General features: G+C 45.1%; 2 protein-coding genes across 2 annotated transcripts in view; one reads left to right on the forward strand and one right to left on the reverse strand.

Moving 5' to 3' along the window:
- The window catches only part of LOC144822425 (LHFPL tetraspan subfamily member 7 protein-like), a 774,779-nt gene that overhangs the window by 486,996 nt on the left and 260,369 nt on the right, over positions 1 to 27,414 (forward strand). The window lies entirely within an intron of this gene.
- Positions 6,462 to 27,414, reverse strand: part of SPATA22 (spermatogenesis associated 22) — a 1,667,071-nt gene continuing 1,646,118 nt past the window's right edge. The window contains exon 9 of the mRNA XM_078679926.1: positions 6,462 to 6,494. Coding sequence (XP_078536052.1) covers positions 6,477 to 6,494 — 18 coding nt within the window. The 3' untranslated portion in view covers positions 6,462 to 6,476. The remainder of the gene's footprint in view (positions 6,495 to 27,414) is intronic.

Consider the following 27,414-nt stretch of genomic DNA (forward strand, 5'->3'; position numbering starts at 1 on the left):
TTTAGCTTCTTTCTCTCATTAGTTATACTTTATAAAAATATTTTCATGTAACCAATTGGATCCACTGTGCTACCATGAGGAAAAACATTATTGGCTGTTTTTCCCTCACCAGGGCATATAAAAGATCTTTTATATTTACCCTGCTTATAGTTACAAGGCACCATATCCCTGGGGCACGTAGGGGAAGCCTCAGGGGAGACAGATGTAAAAATAAGGTAGTTTGAGACTTTGGAAGTATCTTTAATTCCAAAGTCAAGTGTGCATATACATTTATTTTAAAAGCAGCCTGTAAGGCTGGCTTTTAAAATGACAGCAGGCACCGCAGTAGTACAGATATAAGTGCATTGAATCTGTTGGGCCTCTAAACCTATAAGCCCTACCATGTACTAGTAGCTTACAGGTAGGTTGTCATGCCAATTGTAATTACACCTAATTACCATGTACCTTTTAAACAGAGCACTGGCCCAGGCACAATCAGTGTCAGTCACCACCAGTATCAATCAAAGAAATGGCGATGATCAGGTCAAAAAGATGACTTTCTCACACAGTCCCACCAAACGGAAGGTGATAGGTAACTAACCTACACCCTGCTAGTCCTCATCTGCTAAGAGGAAAAACCTGGAAAGTTAATCTGCATTAGCATGGTTATTCCCAAGTCTGTGTTCCACTGTGAAGTCCATCCCCTGTAGGTAAATGGACCACCTCAAAAGTTTGTGATTTTCCGCCCTCATCTGCATAAGCCATCTTAGAGGTCTGTGGTCAGTATGAACATGGAAGTGAAGCCAAACAGGTATTGCCTCAACTTCTTCAGGGACCAACCCACATCAAAGGCTCTCCTCTCAATGGCGCTCCATCTTTGCTCTCTGGGGACGAGTCGCCTTCTGATGAAGGCAACTGGCTGATCAAGACCCTCTTCATTTACTTGTGCCAACATTGCCCAAATCCCTTGTTCTGAAGCATCTGTCTAAACCAAAAATTTGTTTAGGTAGTCAGGGGCCAGTAACACTGGTGCTGAATACATAGGGCCAAATTTACAAGAAAGTGCAGCATTGCAAGCCTTTTGGCTGCACTGCACTGAGTCACTTTCAAAGCACATGGATGAGTCATATTTACAATAATATGTTTCATCCCTGTGCTTTTCCCTGTGCTGGCGCACATTTCAATGCCATGTGCCAACGGAGGCGGCCTTGCACCATGGTGAAAGGGTGCCTGCATTGCTGGGAGATTGTTTTTGTGCCGGATGGGACACCGTCCTGCACAAAAACAATCACAAGAGGTGTTTTCCTCTTTCTATGCGTGCCGCAGAATGCAGCACGCATAGAAAGAGGTAAAAACGGGGCGAAATAAAAACATTTCTCCTCATTGCAAGGAGAAATTAAAACATTTCTCATTGTTGCGCCTCCCTACGCCTCCCCTGGGGAGGCGTAGGTATCTTACACATTCCCAGGTTTACGAAAAGTTGTAAATCTGGGAATGTGGCACAATCCAATGGTGTTGCGTGGGAACACCCACAGCAACACCCATGGAAAACCCCTTTCACGCAAAGTGCTGTGTGAAAAGGAGACGTTTTTACAAGGGCACGAAAAGCCACACAGGGTGACTTTACGTGTCCTTGTAAATATGGGGCAGCACAATGCGCCGCAGATGCTTCACAAAAAGTAAAGCACCGGTGCCGCAAGGGGCTTGTAAATAAGCCCAACAGAATCATTTAGAGTGTCAAAGGCCTTCTGACACTCTGGAGTCCAATTGACTTTCTTGGGTTGCTTTAGAGAAGTGAGTTCTGTCAGGGGCGCCACAATGGTCTGATAGTTCTGAGAAAATCTTGTATAATACCTAGTCAGTCCAAGGAATGTCTTGACCTGTGTCTGGGTGGTAGGAGCTGCTCAATCCAAAATGGTTTCAATTTTGGGTGGAAAGATTGTACACCTACAGGGCATACAGGGCAGCCCAGTTACACCACTTAATTTGGAACTTTTTGGCCTTAATAGTCAGGCCTGCCTGTTGCAGGGACTGAAGCACTTTGCAGGGCCTGAAGCACTTCTTTCAGGTGGGTCAAATGATCGTCCAAGGTGCAACTGTACACAGCTAGATCGTCCAGATAAGCTGCACTCAACCTTTCCAACCCAGACAGAACTCTATTCACCAACCTTTGGAAGTGGCAGGGCATTCTATAAACCAAAGGGCATTACTTTGTATTGGTAGTGTCTCTCTGGTGTGTAGAATGCTGACCTATCCTTTGATCCTTCACAGAGGGACAATCTGCCTGAGATCAAGTCCAAGTTCAAGTTCAAGTTTAGATCAGCTTTAGGCATAGGGTGAGCATCAGTCTTAGTGACCACATTCAGTCCTCTGTAGTCCTTGGGGATTAGGCTTGATTTCCAGCACCACTGGGCAGGCCCATGGACTATCAGAGGGATCTATTACCTCCAATTCTAGCATTCTTAGATACTTTGATGTTAGCTCTGCCCTGGTCAGACAACCAGTACAATTTATTTTTGACAGGTAGGTTGTCGCCAGTGTCCACATAATATATGCCCCAATCAGTGATACCTGAGTCAAAAACAACAGATCAGCAAACTGCTCCTGCTTGCAGTGTCTGTGCTGCTGGCCTGCCAATTTGGAGAGAGTACAGCTCCATCCACTGACCCATCTTGCACACTGGTGGAGAGGAGATCTGGCAATGGCTCAGTCTCCTCCTCTCCTCCTTCATCTTTGACCATCAAAATGGTCATGTCTGTCCTTTTTTGCATGAGGGGTTTAACCCATTGAAACTGACATGCAGGACCCAGTGGGGGTTCCCTGGGGTATTAAGGTCTACCAGGTAGGTAACCTCACACTTTTTTCTAGGATTGGATAGGGGCCCGTCCGCTTGTTCCTTGAGGGCCCAGGGAGCTAGAGGGTCCAAAACCTACACCAATTGTCCTGGTTTGTACTCAGGCATGGTAGCCTTCTCATCATACCAATGCTTCATGATCTCTTGGCTTGCCTCCAGGTTTCTGTTTGCCTTGTACATATACTCTTCCATGCAAGGTCTGAGGCCCAGCACACAGTCCAGTATATTGTCAATGGCTTCCTTGAAAGGATTTTCCCAAGACTCTCCCACCAAACACAATTGCCCTCTTACAGGGTGCCAAAACAATGGTTTAAGGGATATAATGACAAAATCCTTTTGTGGGACCTTTCTGTAGGCAAACAGTAGACATGGGAGGAGAATATCCCATCTCCTACTGAGGTTGTCAGACAAACCCATGTTCATGCCCTTCTGGGTCTTATTGAACCTTTCCAACATACCATCAGTCTGGGGATGATATGGGGTGGTGAACTTTTAGGTAACACCACATTCTTCCCACATCATCTTCAGATAGCTAGACCCATTCTAGTCCATCATTGCTATGTCCAAAATGCCAGTCTAGGCAGAAACATGTATATGTCAATCAGGCTTGGTCCTATTCTAATAGGTACATTGAATCTGAACTCCCAGATCAGTTCTCCTCTAGACATAAATACAATCAACCACCGGGTTCAGCCTTTTGGACATCATCAGTGTGGTGTAGGGGAAGTCAAAGGGCACAATGTGCAGAGGATACACATCTAGGCTTGGCTCGCTGTTACACTTACAGCATCTCAGTTAAATAAACAAATAGGTGCTGGGTGGAAAGCTTAATTATTCGCACCCTGTATTTCATCTACTTACTCTAAGCGGCATTCCAGCTCATATGTTTTTTTGCTCACCTTAGTAATCTAGGCAAAGACTAACCCAATTCAAATCAGTATTGACCTTCTCCAATAGGAAGGGTTGTTTTTCTTTTGTTCATTCTATTCACAAGGTTGCTTCCTAATCCCTTCTTATTGCCATCTCGTCTATACTTTCTGGTCATGTCTAGAACGCAGGGACACTATAAAACTCTATGCGAACAATCAAAACGTCTCAGATAGTATTGGTGACTGTGTGAGTGCCTGTAGGCTTGTGTGTATGGATACCTGTTTAATCTGCTGGTCTATGTGTCAGTAACGTACCAGGTGTTTTGGTCTGTGTATACATGGAACTTGCTCTGTCTTCATATATGTATGCATGTGTGACTGCTGTTTGTCTTTGTACGTGCATACAGAGGTCAAACGTATTGTCTTTGCTAACTTTTGTTTCTATTCCTTCAGACCACTGTTAGACATGCCCCTTTTCTGTGTCCATGACCATCTATCAGCCTTGTGTTGCACTTTTAAACATGTCTGAGTAGACTCCCCTTTTCAGCTTGTCTCCTAGAACCATGAGTAAAGTTTGCACTGCTGCTCTATGTGTTGTAAGGAAGAAGCTTGCACTATGGTTGCCTGTGCTGTAGCTGTTCTGTGTGTAAGGACGTTAAGCTTCTGTTCTACTTTTGCAGTCTGGGGTGGAAATCTGCACTACTGCTGTCTATTATACATGTTAGGGAGGCTTGCGCCGTCTCAGTAAACGTTCAATTTCTTTGAGGAGCTTGAGAAAACCAGAGCATCATACAAAAGACATAACTATTTGCTTGTTTCGAAACTGTCTTAGATACTTCTTAGCCCGTTGTGTGAATTCAGAAATTGTCTGTTTTTGGTGAAAGAGAGAGTCAGCGGGGTCAAGAGGTGAGGCGGGCAGAAGGCTCGAACAATTCAAAGACTCTTTCTCATGTCTCCATGGGTTTCCCTCTCTGACAAGCAAAAAATGCAGGATGCAGGGTAAAGCTCAGCCGACTCTGCCAACTCTCCCATCAAGCACGAAAGCCACCTTTCTCAAGCGATGCTTTTGCTAAGTGACCCTTCCGAATTTTCGCACTTGATAAAATTGTAAACGGAGCAGGAAAGGATTAGATTGGAGATTTCTTTTGACATTTTAACATTCAGGCACTTATACAATAAAACGCATTAGTTCAGGGAATTTTCTCGCTTGTGAGTGAGAACTGCTGGCTGACACTGCAGTGGGAACTTGAAACTATTTCACAAATTCGATTTTTTAAAGCATTTGAAGTGCAACAAAGCATTCAGATGTCTTACTTTAAACATCCACCATAGAGGGAACCATGGTAATGATGCAGCGTGGAAGCACAATGTTACACAATAAAAGTGACATTTTGGGACCTTGGGAAATGGTTCGATTCAAAAACAGCAAAAATTCATACACCATACTCAACAATTAGGAATTATCCCCCCTCAACATGCCTGCTCATACTGCTGGTACCTACCATTCACATCCTTGGGGGCGAATGTGCCTGTTGAACCCAGCCCAGCATCTAACAAGCAGCCATTTTCAATACCCTGTCTGAAAGTTCTACATATATGATAGCTTAAATATCCAGTACAAAACTATTGTGAAAGCAAGTATATACAGATAAGAACAGATTTATATTCTTAACTACTCATCTACATACTTTGAAGAAATATATCAACAGAATACATATATGTGGAATTAAGTATAGTAAAGGGTGAGGGGTGGGGGGGGCAGTGGGGTAGGGGCAGGTCGACATACGACAGGTTAGGGAAAATAAATAAATAAAACCACTTACCTTGCGCTCGCCGTGGTTTTATTTATTTTCCCTAACAAGTCGTATTTTGACTTCTTCTGCCGCCCCACCCCTGCCCTGCCCCTGCCCACCCCTGCCCTGCCCCCACCACACCACTCTTACTTGTACCAGCCGCACCTCTTCAATATTAAATTCACAAGATGCCTGCAGAAGCTGCCCCTCCTCAAACTGCGACCCAATTAGAAAACTTGGAATTAGCAACACAACCTGAGAAACATAATTTATTTATATAATGATTTTCTGCCTTACTGGAGCCTGACCTTCCCCAAGAGGCTTAAAAAAGGGCCACGATCCTGCAACACCCCCCTTCGCATATGAACCTCAGAATATCTTTGAAAATGTTTTCTAGCTTCACAAACCTTTATTCACCTGAAACTGTGGCGAGTTTGAGGTGTTTCGTTCATCCAAGACTATATACCATCAGGCAGATGATCAGAAGAAATATTTAAATCCACAATAAAAAGGTGCAATGATTAATGGAAACTCTTCCTTAAGTGAAAGAACATTCAAGATTTGACGATCCATAGCATACAAGAGAGAAAACCTTACTGTTTGCATTAAAACGATTTTTGCAAGAGTTGGTGATATGAATGTAATACAGAACGTCCCCCATTAGGTACTCTGATATGTCCTCATCAAAGTTCCCCCATCGAACTCTGATGCCATCTAATCTAGTACTTCTAGAAAATGTACTACAGAGCTATTCACAAACTGCACTTTTGTAGTAATTTACACTTTTGTATCAACTTACATTTGTAACTAACATTTTTGTAGTAACTTATATGTGTAACTTACACTTTTGTAGTAGCATACACCTATACTTACACTTTTGTAGGAACTTATAACTGTTGTAGTAAGTCCAGCACTATACATGGTCAACCACTGGTACTGCAACACCGTAACTTAGAAAATAATGGAGGTAGAGAATGAATGTCAATAATCAATAAGACCCTAGGAAATAAAGTTAAATTAAATTAGATTATTTAAAATAGTTAAAATATAAATAAATATAAATTAATGTTAAAAATATATAAAAGTGGCACATATTTATATCTCTATTTTGTTCTGCATGGAAAGTAAACATATAAAATGAATCTAAGTCAATATTTACCATAAAGATATTTTTTATCTTTATTTTTAGTTAAATAAATACCTTTATGGTAAGTCATTTTTCATATACTTTACTAAAATAAAATTAAATTAATTCTAAATGAAAACTTTATGAATTGAAATATATTAAATTACGATTATTTTTCTAAAGTTTACATTTAAAAAATTAATACCTACCTGAAGAATGTTTTTATTTTTTATTCATGCAATCATATTTAGTAAAGTGATGTATATAATTACTTAACATTAATGTAATAATTTTTAATAAAATCTTATGTTACAATATGTTTGAAATTACTTCTGAAATAGGTTATTGTGTATTTTATAATTAAATAATAAATATATGCTATCTATTTTTTTACATTATCTTCCATTTAATTATATTTTTTACTATTTTAAATAATATAATTTAATGCAAAATTATTTTCTATGTGGTTTAAGTTTAATTCCCTACCTCCATTATTTTTTACGGGCAGTTTTTACAGTAACAGTGATTGGCCATGTGTAGTGCTGGACTAACTACAAACGTGTAAATTCTATAAAAGTTTAAGTTACTACAAAAGTGTACGTTTCTCATGTAAGTTTCTACAAAAGCAGGGCCGGACTGGGAACCAAAACCGGCCCTGGCAAAGTGCTCGGCCGGCCCCCCAGGTGGGAGGTTGGGGGTGCGACCGAGCTCTTTGCCGGGGCCGGTTTTCGGCCGATTTTGTTACAGGGCCGATTTTGCAGCTATGCTGCAAAAACGGCCCTGTAACAAAAACGGCCCCCAGGGGCCCAAAACCGTCCCCCACCCTTACGGCGCACCGGGGGATTGCCCGGTGCCCGCAACGGCCAGTCCGGCCCTGTACAAAATTGTAAGTTACTACAAAAGTTCACTTTATGAATACTGCAAAGTAGTAAGCTTACTCAAAAGAGTAAATGTTCTCAAAAGTATAAGTTACCTATGTGAGTGAGGCCCTTGGTGTGTTATATTCGTGAAAAAAGACAGATAACAGTGGAAGGCAGCTGGCTGTGTTAGGATTATTTGGAAGACCTACTAAGTGTACAAAGCCCCAACTGCATGTCAGAGCCTGCATCCGTTTACTATAGACACATCCCCCCCAACACACACCACAGCCAAAGAATGGGCTATGTGTCTTGAGTTTGCTGTATCTAAATGGTACACACTATGCACAAAATGCTGCTGGTTGCATTACTGTAGTGAGAGGTACACAGACACATCCCGTATGGTATGCACACCATAGACACATGCGCGCACACACACACACACACACACACACACACACAAACACACCCGTATGTTCTGCAACTAAGGCTGAGCCCTGTGCTTGTTTTGTTTAAGTAACAGTAATTGTACGGAGTATATCGACAAATCACAATCCTTTATTTGAGTTTGGTATATCTGAATTGTACACACTGCTTGGTCACAGGCTGTGACTGTGTAACAATAAAAACAAAAGCATTGGCAGTACCAATTTGTCGCACATAAAATTGGGCCAGAATAAAATGTAATGCATGCAAGCATATTATGGTGTAATTTTCAGCATTTTGGATTACGTTTATTACACAAAATGCATGAGATTACGCTATGTTCTGTAACTGTGATTTAATTCAGGTAAAAATCATATCCATGGGGCATGGGAAAAAAGTGAATGAACTTTCTCTGATTTTGTTCTCGTCATAGTCCATTTTGTACTAACGTGATATAATATGCTAATTAGTTTTTGTGCATATTTTTCACACAAGTGTCTTGGTTTGTTTTCACCCTACTAAAAAATGTTGTCCCCATCACAATTCAGAATTAGAAAAAACAATATACCATATCTGCTGCGGATATATTTTGAAATATTAGCAAAGTAAATTTACAAGTAGTTCAATGTAGTTGTGTGTTAGTAAACATTCAACAGACTGCGGCCTTTTCATGTCACGCTCCAGTACCCAGAAGGATTGTAATTTCGCTGCAAAATTCACTCGGCAATAAGAGAAGGAAAAAGTAGATACCAATCTCATTTTAAACACGCATTGGCATAGACAATAGGTCTCGCTTTTGGGACCTTGTAAGTATTTAGTTATGTGCCACAATATCATTGGTGCAACATTAACTGTTGCATGGCTAAATACTTATAAGGTCCCAAATGCGAGACCTATTGGCTTTGCCAATGCTGGTTGGCTTTGCCAATGCAGGGATATTGGCTTTTCCAATGGTTTTTGCCAATGCTATTTAGCATTGGCAACATTTTTAAAGAATTGGTTATTGATGAACATGAAGCACAGCTTTAAAAAAACAAAAGGAAAGTGTGATGATGTATAAACGTGCATGTGCACTTATGCATCATGGTGCTACAGTGGCCCCAGCGTCAACACGCATGAACAAAATAGCATCAGGACGCAGCAGCCATTTTGTTTTTACCATTTTAAGAGGGCAGATGCCCATTCTTGGAAGGGTAGATTTAAAATACACAAGTGTGTCAAACCTCATTTTTTTAAAAGAAAGGAGCGATTGAGCAGCGAATTGAAGCTGATGTGCCATCTATAAAAGAAAAAGACAGAAGCGACTGGCGGGTGGGATAAATGTCAGCAAGCGGCAAGGGAGCAACTAAGGAGCCGTGTAGGGAGTATTTAAATAAATACATTTTTTTATCAAAGTTGAACATAAAGGGGGTGGGCGTAGGGAATGCAACGAATGGACTGGGGAGCAACAAATAGAACATGGCGATAAATGGGGATGTGAGGAGAGAAGGAGAAAGATGACCTTTGTGCCTCTTGGAGCACGGAACGGAAAAGTAGTTACCAGTTGTGAAGCTGTGGAAGGACACAAGACATCCAATCAAAAAGACGGTAAAGAGGCTATGCTCCAGGGAAAGACAAACACAAGATGAAGAAGGAACGAGGTTGAATAAGATGTAAGCAAATGAGATTGACAAAAAACCAACAAATGGTAAGCAATGGGCTGACCAATGCCCACTGTTGGTCACAAAAAGTATCTGACAACTGACTGCTAAAAACTGTCTGTAGGCAAGATCTAAAAAATTAAGTTGGTGAGCATCGACGGAGTGAAAATGCTGTCTTCTAACAGTTTCTCCTGGGAAAGATTTGTTTTGGCGCCTCATCATAGACCTGACAAAACCGAAATAAGGAATTGTGATATTGTCCTCTGGGGAAAAGTGAAGAGGCAGAACCATCCTGTGACTTTTGCTCAGTGTTTAGGACCGCAAAGTGCGTTTGGTATTTAAGCAACGCCCATATGCACTCTGAAAACAAGCTTAGCACATTTCCATGTGAAGGTATTCTCTCTACTGTGTGCTTTCCAAGTCTCTACTTTAAAAGCAAGTAGAGGCGGTTTTCCCTTTCCTGCTTGAAGGAGCCAGGCTCTTGTCATCGTCTTATGGATGGTCCGTTCACAAGCCCTGTAAATTGAAAAGCTAACTCTGCAAAGTGCCAATGTCAGACAAATTGTACAATGTAAGTGTAACTGGTTGATATCGTGTTCTATTACAGCCCGACACGAGGGTGAAATTAAATGTAAAGTCTCAGTAAATTGCATGTGCTGAGGAAAAATGTGTGTCTAGAAATGTCTGATTAAAACAGTTGTTGCTTTGAAAAACCCTTAATGAACAGCTGGTGAATAATACAAAATAAAGATTAACACACGTGCCAGTGGAGATGTAGTCGAGACCAGCACACAGAAAAGAATTCGAAATAAAAATAGTGAAAAGGGAAAGATGAACCAATTGTGAAATTACAAAAAACAAACAAATGCATTTGAAGAGCGAGAAGTAAAAAAAAAAAGACGGCAAAAGTGAAAGCAGGAGGGCGCGCATATGCGCAGGCAAACACGATAGTGGTGCAGGCGCAGCACCGCCAAAAGTGAAAGTAATCACGCTTCAGATGGCGCCTCGGGCGCTGAAAGCTGGCAGCTGGCAGCTGTGCACGTTCACGCTCGTGTGACTGCTAGCTTTAGGCCAGCAAAAGCCGGTGGATAGCACTTTGAAAACACCCTTACTAACGTGAAAACAAGCTTTAGGCCAGCAAAAGCCGGTGGGTAGCACTTTGAAAACACACTTACTAAATGTCTCGCCTGAGACAGCACATGCGCTGGCTTAGGCGTGACCTAAAAAGAATAAGGAGTCATCTTTACAGACTACATTGCCTGGCATTTGACCTCTGTATTTGAATGTACAACAAATGCTACAAGATACAAACTCATGTGATAGGCCTTTTTTATTGATCATTCTCCTTTTGAACTCCTGTAGGGTTACTTTGTGGGTGCTGCAGCACCTTCCAATCTTTAGTTCAGCACCCCTGCGCTTGTCCCCTCCTATCTTCCCCCAGGCTTCCGGTCCGTGCTCAGACCAGGTTTTGGGTAGGTCTTGGCAGTGACGCAGCAAGGGTGCTATGGGACAATGTGCAAGCAGGGAAAACAGGACGCCTGACCGCAAATTCAGTAGTAAAATATATCAATAATACGGAATCAGAGCGACCCTCAGACCACAGGGCCCAGTGCCTCTGCACCATAGATAGATCTGCACCCCTAGTCTGGGGTTGGAACAAGCCTTGCTTTTCATTCAATTATGGGCAAATGAAATCCTTCTAGTTGCTGAGAAGTTGGCATTGGTGTGAGGGTACGATAAAAGAGGAAAAGTGGCTGACGAGGCGTGGAACCAGACTGGCGCTCGCTTCAGTGTGCATGGTGTGACTTGATACTCAGTATGTTGGGCCCTCTAGTGTTGGCATGAGCTTCTGTTCCAAGCACAGTCCATTGCTTTATTACCATTGTTTTATTACCATATATTTTATGTTGTATTCTGTGCTTCTCGTGTTGAAGGGAGAACTGGGGCAGTGGATGAGTGGTTTGCGACACTGAGCAGAAAAGTTAGGCAAGCTTTCACTCCATCATCTGAACATCAGCTGCACAAATGTGCCTGTCCTAACACAAGCCAGCAATTTTTGCTAGTGGCATGAGCAATGGCAGACTACACCACATTAGCGGTAGAGGAATAGAAAAAGCTCCCAAATCCCACGCAGACCTTCCATGTGTGTCCTCTGCTCTCATGGATAATATAAGAGCATTGATTATCTGCAGACGCTCTTTTTGGTAATCGGTCCAAAAAAGTAATCCGTCAGTGAGCACAGCCAGCGTCAGACTGGTACAAAAAATAGACCCCAGCACCAAAATAAAAGTGGTCCCCAATAGCGAACCAGATAGCTAAAAAAAAGCGGCTGATATTGCAAATCAGGCCAGTTCTGAACTTGGTAAGATACAGAGTATGGGTATTTTGCAAGGTGTGATATACTGCATGCATTTGTACTTGCTGCAGGCAATGCTGTGCTGGAAAGCAACAGTAAAACATCTATCTTGGAAAAATACCAGGGGACATCAAATGTAGGCCTGCTGACATAATCAAGCGGGGTCTGGTGGCTCAGAGGACTAATGTGTCCACTGCAGAGGCCTCTGTTCAATCTCATGGTCACAGGTTCAAATCCCGGCGGGTCCACTCAGCCTTTCATCCAACTGAGGTCTATAAAATGAATACCATTGAGTTGGGTAATAATAAACATCTGTTATTCAGCGCCAAGATGCCTCCGGGTGAACGTGCGCTTTACAAATACTTGTTAGGTTATCAACTCACTCAAAAATTCAATACCAAACACCCAGGAATATGACAACAAATAAACTACACCTGGGCTCAAAGTCCGAATAGAGGTGACAATCTCAAGCTAAGCAAAAAATGGTTATCTTTCTGTCAGGATACATTGCCCATTATCACTACCATAGAGCTAGGGAGATTAAAGAAATAGTGGGTGCTATGAGAAAATCCAAACTTGATGACACATACAAAAGACACAAAACACAATAGATAATTCAGTGGGTGACTCTAATCCCTTACAACCGCCCGCTGATGATTATCTGTAAAAGATTTAGGACAGGATCATTCACCAGTGCTGGTATTCAGTTGGATGCCTGACAATATTTGGATCAACTACATGTATGGGAATTCATAAGATTAGACTGATAAGACAAGATATTTTATATAAAGTACAGCTTGCTATACATTATAAGGATATTGCAATTAATTGAGGAGTTCCATGACAATATAGAGGCACAAGACTGAAGTCCGAGTCCTTTATGAGTGCCATGGAACTCCTAGGTGACCTGCAAGTGGGAAAATATTTCCTTCACTCTAGCATCCCATAATTGAACTTTGAGTAAATATGAAAAAAGTTTGTGCACAATTTCCATTTAGGAAAGTGTCAAGGAAACGTTAAATCAAACATGGTTTAGTTTCTCATGGAGGAGTACATGCTGCTGGAATCTGCTCACAGGGCTCTTGCTAGTCCAGAGGTCAAATACTAGGAGTCTGATAACGAGTTTGGGGGTGCGGGAGCAGACCACTACGCCGGTGGCCCACTCCTGCATCACCAAACCTGTGGTCGTGCCTTCCGCCAGGTAACTAGTTTACTCGTGTCTGGTGGGCTGTTTTTTGTGGTCCCACAACGGTGCCTCTGAAAATGGGCATCACAATGGGAGTACTCAAAGCAGTTTCTGCACAGCATGGACTGTAAATGCAGAAACTGGGGTGCATGTACACAGGGGGCACATGTGTGCCCCCTCCATGCATCGCCATGGGCAAAGGGGGCCATGTAGGGCCCCCTTTGTTTCAGGGCTGCCATCCTTTTCATGGAGGAAAGTCCTCCATGACGCCGCTGGTGGTCCTGCAACACGTAAGATGCATGGTAGTGGCACAGGACAGCACCAGCATATCACTTAGACCCTGACTGCCACGCCACCACCAGGGAATGGCGGTTACCGCCAAAGTCATAATATGATAGTTGGACCGCCAATGCTGCGGTGGCTGGCTTGCCACACCTCCGCAAGTATGGTAGCCCTTGGAATACCAGATTCATAATTTGGCCCCAAGTGCCCACAGTAAAAGAATCACAAATAAAAAAGTGTAGAATGTGTAGTAGGTGCTGCTGATCCTGCAGTAGGTTTAGTCATACTCATTGTTAGTGAGGAGGTCACTGATATGCATTCTCATATTGATGGCTGTTAATGTTGTAGGCATTGACGATTTCATTTATGTGAATACCATTGATGAAGAACTACTGGACCAAGTGCTCGTTATCGAGACTGTCATTTATGCCTTTGTTGTTGATGAGGTGATTTTCATCCTCATCGTCAAGGTGGCTATGGGACATGCTTTATTGGCACCATGGTTAGCTTTACTCTGATACTTTCACTTTATTAATCTGTCCTTTCCACAGAAACGTGTTTCTTCATTTCGAGTGTTGGTGACAGTGCAGAAGGTGGTACTCTGCATACTAAGTTCTCCTCTGCAGAATGTGTCCCTTTCAAGGAAAACATCAAACATCTCTCTCTGAGCTTCACGTTTTTTCTGAAAAGGTATTATAGATTATACATTTGTGCGGCATGAAAAGTAGTACATACAGATCCTCTTGGTCTCAGTAGCCTAACAACACTTAATGAGAGACATTTTGGTATAGCTAGTACTTTTAGACATGTTATAGGTAAAATCAAGTAAAATATGAAAAAATATAGTGTTAGCTTTTTTTGCACCAAATGATCAGACAGGCCAGTAGGTCTGCACCTGAGATCTGCAATTGGGCAAATAAGACTAAGGCCCTCATTACGATGCTGGGCGGAATCACTTACGGCGACACCACGTCGGTCATGGGGCCAACCGACACCCAGCACCTCATTAGGAGGCCATTGAACACTGTTCTGTCGCATTCCTGCATTTTACTATGGCAGCATGCATTCCTGCCGTAAACCAGCCGTAATGCATGCTCCCATAGTAAAATGGGATGTGCGTTCATCCCTGCACACCATGGCAGGCACCTCAAGGTGCCGGCCACAAGGTGCAGGGATAAACAGGGCCCCCTCGACCTCCAGCTGGAGGCCGTGCACCCAAGAGGGCACTGCTGGGGACCCCAAAGACGCTTTCTGACCGTTTCCATGTCATTGTAATCTCAAGGGCGGAAAAGCCCGCTCCTGAGATTCCTTGCCGGATTCCAGCTGGCGGACGGGCTCTCTGAGCCTGTCAGAAGCCAGCCGGAATGACCGGCCTGTTTCCTTTCCGACTGCCTACATCATAATGAGGCGGTCGGAAAGGAAACCGCACAGCCCATTGTGATGCGCTCGTAAAGGCTTCGACCTCAGGTCAGAGCCTTTATGAGCCGTATCGTAATCGGCCCCTATTTCCTTATCTCTTTGTAGAAGATAATGTGTCTCAGCATCAGCAATGATGAGCTAATAGCAGATTTTGTAGAAATAAGACAGCCCTGCTCTGTGAGAAATTCCCTTTTACTTAACCTGTCCTAGAACATCAGAGGCTATAGAGGAATTAATGCTGAAAACCTCCCAGCCTCATTTGCTTTTTTGCAGATTAGGCATTCAGTTGGAGAAATTGAACATGCACTACATTAAATGCTACCTATATAACATTTCTAGCCAGGATTTGCATCCTCACCAAGGGAAATAATGAAAAAATGTTATTTTTGGATTCGAGAATTTGGGACAGTTTAAAGAGCCTTATTGTCAGCAGTGGAAAAAGCCTAAAATGAGACAGACGGAGCAGTAAGGACTGAGAAGTCCCTATAAGCAATGGAGAATGAGCTAATAATCAAATATAATGTGAGACTCTTTTAAAATGATCCTCCCTTCCTTGTTAATACCCCCTTTTCTCTATTCTGTCTCACAATGTATTTGCCCTTCCTAACGATGACCATTTTGATTATAATTGTTAAATCACTTTAATGATGTGATCATTTTATATACCTGCTTGTTCCCTTTTTTCTCTTCATGCCTTATGATTTAGTGTTCCTTTTTTTAATGTAAAAAAGTCAAATGGTTGAATGTTAAAAAAATGTTTTTAAAACTTCTTACATTGAGATCATACATTTGAAACTAGTTAATCCTAATTTCTCAAAATAGAATTCTGGCTATATCTGGGCACCAATTTACAGGCTTGATCTGTGAACCTGCTGTTGGGGATAGGTCATCCTATAACCAAAATTGAAGTTTTAAAAAGTCTGCTTTCAGAAGCAGAACAAATAGGTAAATCACTAAATGAAGTGTTAGGCTTTTTTATTTTTTTTTATTTTAAAACTTTATTCGGGAAGAACAAGCAATACAGGTAATGAATGGGAAGACACGTTGGGTTGAAGCAACTTTAGCATGAATACATGAGCATTGACAATTAACAATAGCCAGTATGTTTACATTTACACATACTGAGCTTGCAAACGATCTGCAAAGTTAAACCATCATAGTTCACTGTGTCATACTGACATAAAGGCTCATAGTGGCACAAGGTCTGCTGTAGCATTATCCGGGGAAGGAGAATCTTCGTCAGTCCATTGTAAAAGAGTCACTAGGGGGGCCCATATCTCGTGGGGTCGGCTAGCCAGGGGCATTAGGTTCCAGTATTCGGTTAAATGAGTCGGACAATGTGCAACATCTGCCACCCAGGCCTTAGGAGACGTTGCCTGCTTCCGGCCCCAGTGGATAACCACCTGGTGTCGGGCAAGTATTAGCAGCATCGCGGTCAGTCGTTTTATTTATTTATTTATTTATTTAATGCGATTTTATATAGCGCGAACTTTACCCGAAGGTGTCAGAGCGCTTTACATAAGAACCAGTTGCAAAACATAAGGACTAAGGATTACATGCGTTACATAAAAGATACAAACAGAACAAATTTCAAATGTACAAGATGTAAAGTCACACAAAGAAGAGACTGGTGATTAGAGTTATCTCTATATACATAGGGAAGGGCTACGGATGGATATACTCTAAGAATCACATAGGAAAGGTAGAGAGTACAAAGGTCTACTGTATATACTAGGGATTAGAGTTATCTCTTTATACATAGGGAAGGGATACGGATGGATATACTCTAAGAGTCACATAGGAATGGTAGAGAGTACAAAGGTCTACTGCATAAACTAGTGACCCAGAATCTGATAAGCTCCGTTTTGCCAAAGGCATACTGGCAATATCTAACTGGATGACAAACAACTGCTTCCAGCTGAACCACGGCAAAACGGAAGTCATGTTACTGGGAAAGGCCTCGGCTGTATGGTCCAATGAATGGTGGCCTTCGCAGCTGGGTGCTCCACCTGTCCCAAAGCAGAGTGTCAAAAACTTGGGTGTAAAACTAGATCAATCACTATCAATGCAGGACCACGTAGCAGCCACCACAGGCTCTTGCTATTATAGTCTTCGATTACTCTGAAAAATCCTCCCATATATACCAACAGACCATCGCAGACGTATGCTGCGTCCGGAATATCCCTGACATACCCCAAAAGACAAGTCATGGGGTCAGGAGTGAGGGTATCTGAGGTAATGTCGCTTGTGATGCGCCAGAAGGACGCAACCTTGGGGCACTTCCAGGCTAAGTGTATAAACAATGCATTGGGAGCGGCGCATCTCACGCAGTTAGCGTCCACAATCAGTACCCATTTTATGAAGCGCTATGGGCGTGCGGTATAATCTACGATAATTAGGAGAACGTTGATTACAGCAATATGTACATTGTGCAGGCGTGGGGACGTCTCCGAGGTCGGACATCCAAGCTAGACACACCCACTCGGTGCCAACTGGTGAAGGTGTGAGAGTCAGTGCATAAAGTCTTATAATCAGCTTTCGAGGATAGGTGGCAGAATGTATATATTATAACGCAGAGCATTGGGGCGAGGGGGAGAAGGCGTTAGTGTCTTTGCATGTAGCACGGATCTGAAAGTACAGCATATTATGTAGTGGAGATGTGTTATCTGGAAGAGTAATACATTTACCGTTGGGATACAGATCTGCATTAGTTTTAATGCCTAGTGAAGCAGACCGGTACGCCATGCCAGACGTCTGCAGTGGTGGGAATGAGGGGTTGTTCTTGTTCGTCAGTTTCATCGCTGAAGCATAAAGTGTTGTAACTCCTGTGTGTTTGGAAATTGCATCCCAGACCCAGTGCATGCATTCCACAGTATCAATTTCGCCCTTTGGGGCAGTGTAGGGAAGGAATATGCAGTCTGTATTAGCCACGGGGAGGCAAGGTCGGCTTCCAACGCAACGTGTGGTTGGAATGGCGTAGGGTGCAACCATAAGTGGAGAGAACTGGCTTTGGCTGACTATGCATATCATTTGAAGTTTGGGGCCCCCATCCCACAGCGAGAGAAGGGCATGTCAATATGTCGTATGCAATGCACGTTTGGCGGCCTGCCCAGAAAAGTGTCATCAAATTAGAGCGTAATCTTTGTACGAATTGGGATGAGAGTGGCATCGGGATGTTTAAAAATAGGTACAAGAACTTGGGCAGGACTACCATATTGGCATCAGAGATTTTCCCAGCGAGGGAGAGCGGAAGGGTTTTCCAAATAAGAATTTTGGACTCCAGCCAGTCCATTGTTCTACCATAGTTTTCCTTCCACAACTTGTCAGTGTCTCTAGTAAGCCAAATGCCCAAATATTTAGTCGGCCCAGTAGCCCATTTAATCGGGCATTCCGTGACGAAGGGACGGGTTGCGTCCATTAATGGAAATAGAATTGATTTTTCCCAATTAATCTGAACCCCAGAATAAACGCCAAACCATATGACCTCTCTGGTCAGGGGGGTTAGGTTTTCTTTGGGTTCACGGATAAAAAGAGTATCATCATCTGCATACATAAATGTGACTAGGCTGCGTGATGAGAAACCGATGCCCCTCTGTGTGTTATGCTGCCATAGTGGTGCCGCGAGTGGCTCCATGGCAATGGCGAAAAGCATAAGAGACATAGGGCAGCCCTGCCTGGTGCCTCAGGTGATGTGTATAGGTTGTATGATTTGGCCATTTATACGGATACGTGCCGCTGGCAGTGTGTATACTAACTGAATTTTTCTACTGAAAGGCGGCCCAGTAGGGCAAAAAAGGAAGGGCCATTCTAGCGAGTCGAATGCCTTGGTGGCATCCAACAGGAGGGCCACTGCTGGCATGTTCGGATTAATTTGATGTATGATGGAGCAGATGGTACGTACATTTTAAGAAGTAGCTGGGTATAAAACCAGATTGGTCCGGGGAGAAGGCGGTTGGCGAGTGATTTTGCATAGATGTTGTTGTCTGTATTATTTAATGAGAGTGGGCAATATGAGTCACAAGATTCAGGGGGTTTGGCCAGTTTAAGCAGAAGAGTGATTCATGCCTCACGAAGAGTAGAGGGGAAGTGGCCTACCGTGACAGACTCCTTATACATTGCGGCGAGATGTGGGATGAGGATGAACGCATATTCCTTATAAAAGGCTGTTGTCAGCCCATCTGCTCCAGCCGCCTTATTGCTGTGGAGGCTTGAGATCACTTGAGCAATCTCTTCGCGAAAAAAAGGTTCATCCAGGTATTCCCGGTGTGCATTGCTGAGCCATAGCAATTCAATAGTGTCAAAATATTGTGTAAGAACGTCCGAGGGATACTCGGTGCCGCCAGTGTATAAGCTGGCGTAATGAAATGAAATGAAATGAAAATGTGACTTGTAGAGCGCTGCAGCTGCCCTGAGGCGTCCAGGCGCTAAATCAGAAGAAAGCACTCTTGAGGTTGTGTTTTTTTTTTTTTTAGGCATTAAACAGCAGGGTTTTTAGTTGTTTCCGGAACGTAGACAGGTTGGGGTTGTTCCTCAGCTGCAGAGGGAGGGAGTTCCAGAGCTTGGAAACATTATACGAAAAGGAGCGTCCTCCTGCTCTGGCTCTTCGTATTCTGGGGATTTCGGCCAGGAATGCTGTTGAGGAGCGGAGGGATTTGTTGGGCCTGTAGGGAGAAATCAGGGGGCGATTGATGTCTGGACCCGTTTCCCAGAATGTCTGGTGGGCGATGCAGAGTGATTTAAATTTTACTCTGTCCCTAACAGGTAACCAGTGCAGGGTCTTTAGACCGGTTCTTACTGAAGTCCTCCGGGGGATTCCCAGCAGCGCTCTGGCAGCACAATTCTGGGTGCGTTGGAGCTTCTGTAGGGTGTAGTCTGGGGCTCCCAAATAGAGGGCGTTATTGAAATCCAAACGGGATTGGATGAGGCCCTGTATAATTATCTGTTTGGCCTCAGAACAGAGGAGGGGAAGGACTTTCTTGATCACCCTAAGGAGGCCAAAGCAGGTAGCTGAGATCTTAGTGGCCTGTGTGTTAAGGCTCAGAGACTTGTCGAGCCAGACGCCCAAGCTTTTAATGTTGTCTCTGGGGGGTGGGGCCATTCCCATGCTTGATGGCCAGATCAGCTCTATGGAGGCGGGGGAGGCTGGACCCAGGATCATCAGCTCAGTCTTATCGTCGTTTAGCTTTAGGCATGAGCTCATCATCCACTTCTTTACATCCTCCAAACAGGCCGCTAGGTCTGGTGGCGACTGGAGGCCGCTCTTCTCAGCAAGGGAGACCACCAGCTGGGTGTCGTCCGCATAGGAGATGATCTTGACACCATGCGGACGAACTACCTCAGCCAGTGGCTTCATGTATGCGTTGAAGAGCGTAGGACTTAAAGAAGAGCCATGGGGAACTCCACATCCCAGGGGGCAGGTTGATGAGCGGGATGTGCCGTCGAAGACCTGAAAGGTTCTGTCGGATAAAAAAGAGTTGAACCATATCAGGGCGTCTCCGGTCACTCCTAAGTCGGCAAGGCGGGTTAGCAAGATTTTGTGGTGTACCGTGTCAAATGCGGCACTTAGATCGAGGAGGATCACTGCCACTGATCCTCCTCGATCCAGGAGCCGTCTTGCCTCCTCAGTCACTGCCAATAAAGCGGTCTCTGTCCCATGTTTGGTACGAAAACCTGTTTGGGAGGAGTCGAGGAGGTGGTTTTCCTCGAGAAATGTTGTCAGAGTGGTATTGACATGTTTCTCCAGAATTTTCGACGCCCAAGGGAGTAACGAGATCGGGCGAAAATTACTGGGGTTGGCCGGGTCAAGGGAAGGTTTCTTCAATAGAGCCCGAACCATAGCGTGCTTCCATGTTGAGGGGACCGTCCTACTAGTTATGGAAGAGTTCATGAGATCCAGGAGCGTGGGGAAAATAGCAACGCTGGCAAGATTTAGTGAGCCTGGGGGGGCAGAGTCACACGGGGAGCCGGATTTTATTTGTTGTGCCAATTTCTGTACGGTTTCCAGTGTTATCAAGGGGAGAGACTCCAACCACTTGGTCGGATTTGCTGTCAGGTGAGGGTTTTGACCAGGGAAATCAGTGGATGGATTAGGGAAGGAGAGATAAATTTTATTAATTTTTTGGAAGAAAAATTCCGCCAGATCATTGCACTTAGTCGGTGAGTTATTGTTGTCTGTGACCGGAGATGGGGGTTTGATCAAGGAGTTGACTATGCGAAAAATTTCTTTAGATTTGGATTTTGCCATGGTGATTTTAAGGTTGTAGAAGGCAGCTTGCGAGGATTTAATTGCAAGCTTGTAGTTCCTGATCATTTCCCTATAGGTGGCTTTTTCTTCGGGATTGTATGAAGTGCGCCACTTTCTCTCCTGTCTTTTACAGAGGCGTTTATGGTTCCTGAGCTCCTCTGTGTACCAAGGGGCAGTTTTGCTATGTCTCTTGGACTTTGGTGCGTGTTCTGGGAGGACCCGGTCCAGAGAGGTGGTTATCCATTCCTCGTATTTTTTGTTGTTAAGGGCTGGGTCTTGGGAGAGGGAGGGTCTCGAGGTACATAGAGCTTGAACCCAGTTGTCAGTGGGGAGTTTGGACCAGTTGCGAGTTTTCCTCGTGGTAAATAAGGAAGAGGGTGGTTTACTCGTGGTCCAATTGAAAGCTATTAAAAAGTGATCTGACCAAGGAAGTCTGGTTATGCTGCCCACTTTGAGCTGGACGCAGTTGCTGAAGATCGGATCTAGCAAGTGCCCCTTTTCGTGTTTAGCAGATGGCACTCGTTGCTCGAGTTGACATGCGGCCAAGCTTGACTGGGTTTCTTGTGCCGAGGGATCTAGTGGGTTGTCGAAATGAATGTTGAAATCTCCGAGTAGGGAGAAGTTGGAGGGAGAGACAACCGACTGGGAGGTCACCGAGAGTAGAGATGTATTAAATTGTCCTATAGGACCGGGGGGGCGGTAAATGAGAATACCGGTAAAGCAGGCATTGGGAGAAAATTCGATGGAGAAAGAGAGATTCTCACAGTCTTCAATATCTTCCGATAAGTGGCGACAAGTGTAGCTTTCTTTATATATGATCGCGAGGCCGCCACCTCTGCCCAGTGGTCGGTCGGCTCGCGCTATCTGATATCCTGGGATGATAGCTTGAGCTAGGTCTGGCTGAGAGTCTTGGTTCAGCCATGTCTCGGTCAGGAACATTGCATCTGGGGACTGTTCCTCTAATAATAGGGAGATCTCTAGGCGATGTTTTACAAGAGACCTACAGTTGAGGAGAAGCATGGAGTAGTTCTTTAGCTCGACTGTGGGTTTGTTGGTTATAGTGCATAGATCTAAGTTGCAGTACTTACAGTGTCGCGGGACCTCCAGGGGGTGTAAGGGGGATCCACACTTGGAAGAGGCAGGTGGCCGCAGCTTCCATAGGAGGTCAGGGCTATATATCAATCTGTCACCTCTGGGGGAACCAGGGGACGTGGCCCTAGGGCCCGGCCGGGCGCGGACGAGCGCAGACGAGCTTGCCTTAAGCGCGCCTTCGGCGCGCAAACGGCGCTCTCGCTGCGCTCGTCCGCTGCGCTTCCTGGGCGTAGAATCGGGAGACTGTCCAGTATCCCTTGGGGGTGGGGGTGACGATCCTGTTACCATTATCGTCCTGTAACTCTGTGAAGTAGGTGAAAGCATGCGGCTTTCGTAGTAGATGTGCGAGGGTTCGGGTTCTGCCCGGGCGGTGGCCTTCACGATAGCGGCGCACTTGCGCCTCATGGCCTAGGTGTGCAATCTCGCACTCAGCTTCCGACTGATATTCAGTCATTTTTAGGGGTATGTCCTATTGGAGAGAGGGGAATGGAGTGCTGCTATAGTTCAGAACAATCTGTTTAATTTCTTCTTCTAGTCTCTCCAGAGTACCCCTAAGAGACTTAAGAACGCCCGTGTGTCTAGCAATACATACACCTCTAATCACAAATTTAAATGTTTCCCAAAGGGTGGAGGGAATCTACCAAGCCCACGTTCAATTTGAGAAATTCAACTATGGGCCCCACGAAGTTCTTCTCGAAACGCTGTATCGCAAAACGCGTCTGGGGGGAGGCGCCATGCAAACATGTGTTTAGGCGCGCCGGGGAGACGAATAGTGAGGAGCACCAGTGAGTGGTCTGATAGTGTACGTGCAAGATAAGAAGTGGACGTGGACCAGCCCAGCATGTATCGGGTAATGAGCCACAGATAAATGCGGGTCCAGGAGTTGTGGGTGTTAGAAATACAAGTGCCCTCGCGTTTCCTGGGATGGTGATGCCTCCACCCATCGGTTAGGAAGTTGTCCTGCATTATGGAGTGGAGTGTGGCAGTGGCCTGGGTGTGGAGTTTGCTGGAGCCTGAGCCGTCAAGAGTGTTATGTGGGGCAATATTGAAGTCTCCACCTCATAGCAGTGGGAGGGCACCAAGGGAGGAGATGAGTCTCCAGATGTGGGCGTGAAATTCCGGGCTATCTGTGTTTGGGCCATAAACGTCAGCTACGATCACAGGTTGGGTGTATAAGATGCCCGTGAGGATCACATAGCGGCCTTCAGGGTCAGTGATGGTGCGCGTGGCTTTCCATGGCAGTCCCTTCCTAATCAAAATCACAACCCTCCTGGTGTAATTGGAATAAAAGGAATAGTAAGTGTCGCCCCAGTGCCTTGATTTGAGGCTATCTGCAATTTGGATAATTAAATGGGTCTCTTGAAGAAAGCAGATATCTGTCTTGTGTCAAGTAAGATACGCAAGTATAAGTCGGGCTTTTTGAAAGTCGTTCATGCCCCTGATATTCCACGTCATGAGCTTCAGCTCAGTCATTGGGTTGGTGTAAAGTAGTAATGTGAGACATGTCATGGGCAATTGCTTTAGTGCAGTGAGTAGTTGCAAAACAAGTTATAGTATGTGTATCCTCCAATGTGTTTACAAAGAAGATAATGCAAGGAGAAATGTAATTGTGAAACATGTCACATAACAGCGAATAAAAAGTGACGTACATTTCTACAACTGACCCCCCCACACAGCCCTCCCACTACAAACCCCCAACATGGTTGAGACATTTCCCTCCCGCTCCCCAGGGAACCCCAACTTGGCAAGCAACATCTAAAGTCGGGATTCATCCCCTATGGGGTACGTGGGCTCAGCCAGACATCCCCCAAGCCGAGAGGCAGGGTGGCTGAGCATGAATAGGTCGAGCAAGGGGAGAAGGTGAAAGACATTGAGGCATAAGGAGGAGGTTAAGCTAAGGCACATCATTTGAAATGTAGCATAAACATCAAAGGATATAGGCAGCAAATGTTAGTATAACCCAGACTTAGTGGATTACAAGTAGAGAGAGAAATTAGTCATTGTCACTGGTTTGGCCCTCTTCGGTAGGGGACAGTCGGTCGCTGGAGCGTGGCTTCTGTAGTTGCTTGGCAATCGCCATGGCAGCCTTAGGATCGGTGAAGTAGTGAGGTTTATTTCCAAAATCAATACGCAGCTTGACAGGGTACCTGAAAGCATAGGAAACGTGTATTTGTTGGAGAATGCGTTTAGCTGGGAGAAAGTCTCTTCGGGCTGCTTGCACAGAGATGGTGAAATCAGGATAAAAAGAAAGACTGTTGCCTTGATGTCGAATCTCTCCCATTTCTCTTGCCCTGCGTAATATGGCATCTCGGTTGCGGTAGTTCAATAAGCGGGCCACAATAGGTCTGGCCAGGGCCGCGGTGGCGGGGCACAGGCCGACCGATCTGTGCGCCTGTTCGACGATGAATACGCTGGATAGGACTTCTCCGAACAGTTCCTTGAAAAGTGCTTCCAGATAGGTTTCCATTTTATCGATAGCAGTGGATTCAGGGAGGGCCACGTTGCGAACTTTGTTCCTACGGGAACGAGATTGAAGGTCTTTGTTTTTGGCGCGGATCAGTTAGAGCAACTTATCCATTTTCAGGAGTTGCTGTTTTCCCGCTGTCTCCGCATCATCCAGGTCCGAGACCCTGGTCTCTAACTGCTCAATGCGGGTGTCATGTGAGTCCACACGTTGGTTTACCTGATCAAGGCAGGAGGTGAGATTATCAATTTTTGCATCAATAGTTTTGAGACTTGATTTAAACACAAGGAGCAGGGAGCGAATGCTATCATCTTGGTTTTCTGAGTTTTCCATCTGCGTGGCGCGCTCCCCAGTCTCCTGAGATGTTTCCTCCAACCTACCAACCCCTCGGGTTCCGAAGGTGAGTCTGGATTGCTTTGCGTCTGCTTTCCCCTTATTGGCTGAGGAGCCGAGGCACCCAAAGCTATGGCGTAGTCACACAACAGGGGGCTCCCAAATGTGGTCAGTGCGTGGGAAGCACATGGATGGGAGGCTAGATCACAGCAAGAGTTGAGTTTGTGTGCAGTTCGGCAAGAAACCCAAGTAGGTAGCACGAAGGTGGTGCCCTTAATTTAGTGTCTCAGAGGTCAAAGCATGAAGCAGAGCAGGTGTCACATGCCTCTTGGTCCGGGGATATAGCAGTGGTGACCTCCCCACTGGTTCCAGAGCCCTGAAGCAGGCACGGATGGGGGGGATTCTGCATTGCGTGGGGGAATGGGCTGACACCCAATTGAGGCTGAAGCTTGAGTGCCACGCCGCATCCCTTGGATCAGCATGGGCGTGGAGAGGCAAATGTCCACAGTCGGTCCCGCTGCAAAGCTCAGTCTGTTCAACTCAGAGGAGGCAGCATCAGCAGGAAGGCAAAGCGGGGGGGGAGCAGGTAAGGTGTCTGCTACAGTAGACCCAGAGTGTAGCTTGAGGGCACAGTGCACAATGCTGCCTGTCCGCGCCTGGGGCCGGTGCTGCACCCCACCTGCCGGGGCACCCAGGGCCGGAGTCAGAGGCCAGATGTATGAGGCTGCACAGGCCTCACAGCAGCCGGGATGCAGGATTCAGTAGAGCCCATGGGCCTTACTCAGCAGGGATCCCGCCGTCCCCCAGCAGCCCAGTCTGGCCTGGCAGCTATACACGGGTGACCAGAGCAAGCCAGGAGAGCGCGGTCTTGCGCCGCCATGCTGTCCGCTGGTCGATGATCCGCCCAGGCAAGGCAAGAAGCCACGCGGAGCAGGGAGTAATGGCGGACCGCAGACTCCAAGTCAGAGCAATCTCAACGCCTCAGTAAGATCAAACAGCACGGGACACAGCGCAATGGATTCCCCAAGTGCCGTGGGGACAGGGCGCATTCGATGGGCAAGCTGATTCCCCTTGCTGAGGCAGGATGCTGCAGGATATATTGCTCAGCCAGCAGAGCTCGCCTAAGGCGCAGCCATCTTGCCGCTGGTGAAACCGCACCCCCAACGAAGTGTTAGGCTTATCAAAATGCGATCACATTGCTTAAGTCTTGCTTCTGATCACCTATCACCACCTCCAGGTCCACTTATTTACCTTGTAATTGGTTCCCAACATGGAGTGCTTTGCCCTTAAGGCAAGAATTTTTTTCCCTACTTACTTGTTTGCTTTTGTGAATTACAGGCCTTTATTTATAAGCCTTGCTCTCTTGACAAGTAGGGGGGGTCTCTTTTAGCACAGGTCTCTGGGACTAGAGTTTTTAGTTCTCATATCTTCAAAATCATATCATGGACCTGTTTGTGGCATTATGTTTGATTATATGTATGCTATCACTATGTTTATTTGTCATTTATTCCTACCCTGTGAAATCCCATATATGTCAAGTGTTATGGACTAAGTGCCTCATTACGAGTTTGGCAGTGCGGGAGCGGCAGTTCACCACCCCCCGCTCCCACACCGTTAAACCTGAACACTGCCCGCCCGACAGATTACAAAACAAATCATTGTTCCATGTCGGGCGGACAGTGTGGCGGTCCCGCAATGGTGCAGTAAAAAGTCTCAATGAGCCTTTAATACTACCCCACCGTGGGACCGCCACAGCATGTTACAGCACGGTATGGACTGCAAAGTCCATGCCGTGCTGGAATTAGAAGGGTGCTTGCACAGCGGGGGGGGGGGCACAACATGTGCCCCCCTGCATGCACCTACCTGCATGAAATACTGATTCCACTTGGTTCAGTAAATAGCATGGGTTAAACAACACGGATTACGAATTTTTACTGTGTACAGTAGAATTGATATTGACCACATGTGTTAAATAATGAATGGGTCCTATTTAACACGTGATAAATACCCCATCTGATGAATAGCACCTGCACAAAACTTCAGGAAGTGGCCATTTTCAGGCACTAGACGTTCCTTGAGTGAAAGAAAAAAATCCCTGGAGAACACAAACAGCAATACCATCACACTGAATTATCTTAAGACACCCCAAACTATACCAACAACTCCTTTCTGTGTGGGAGTGTATGATTATTAAATGTTTGTGGACAAGGCACTTTGAAACAAGAGAAACATAATCCATTGCATCCTCTGATATCATTCAATCACCACAAGTAATATCCTGCCAAGGTACTTAAATGAGGTGCCATGCACAAACACTAAAGCATGGCAACTGGTGATAGTTCTCCACCTCAGCTGTGCCTCAAGCTGAGGGGAAACACAACTATAACCATGCTCAACATGTCTAGAGTGGAATCCATGAAAGAACGTCTCAAGGTTGAAGGAGTCCAAAGTAAGAGACGTGAATGTTGGTAGTTAAAAAGTTGACTTAGCTGAG

This window comes from Lissotriton helveticus, chromosome 3_1, assembly GCF_964261635.1.
Source record: "Lissotriton helveticus chromosome 3_1, aLisHel1.1, whole genome shotgun sequence".
Lineage (NCBI taxonomy): Eukaryota > Metazoa > Chordata > Amphibia > Caudata > Salamandridae > Lissotriton > Lissotriton helveticus.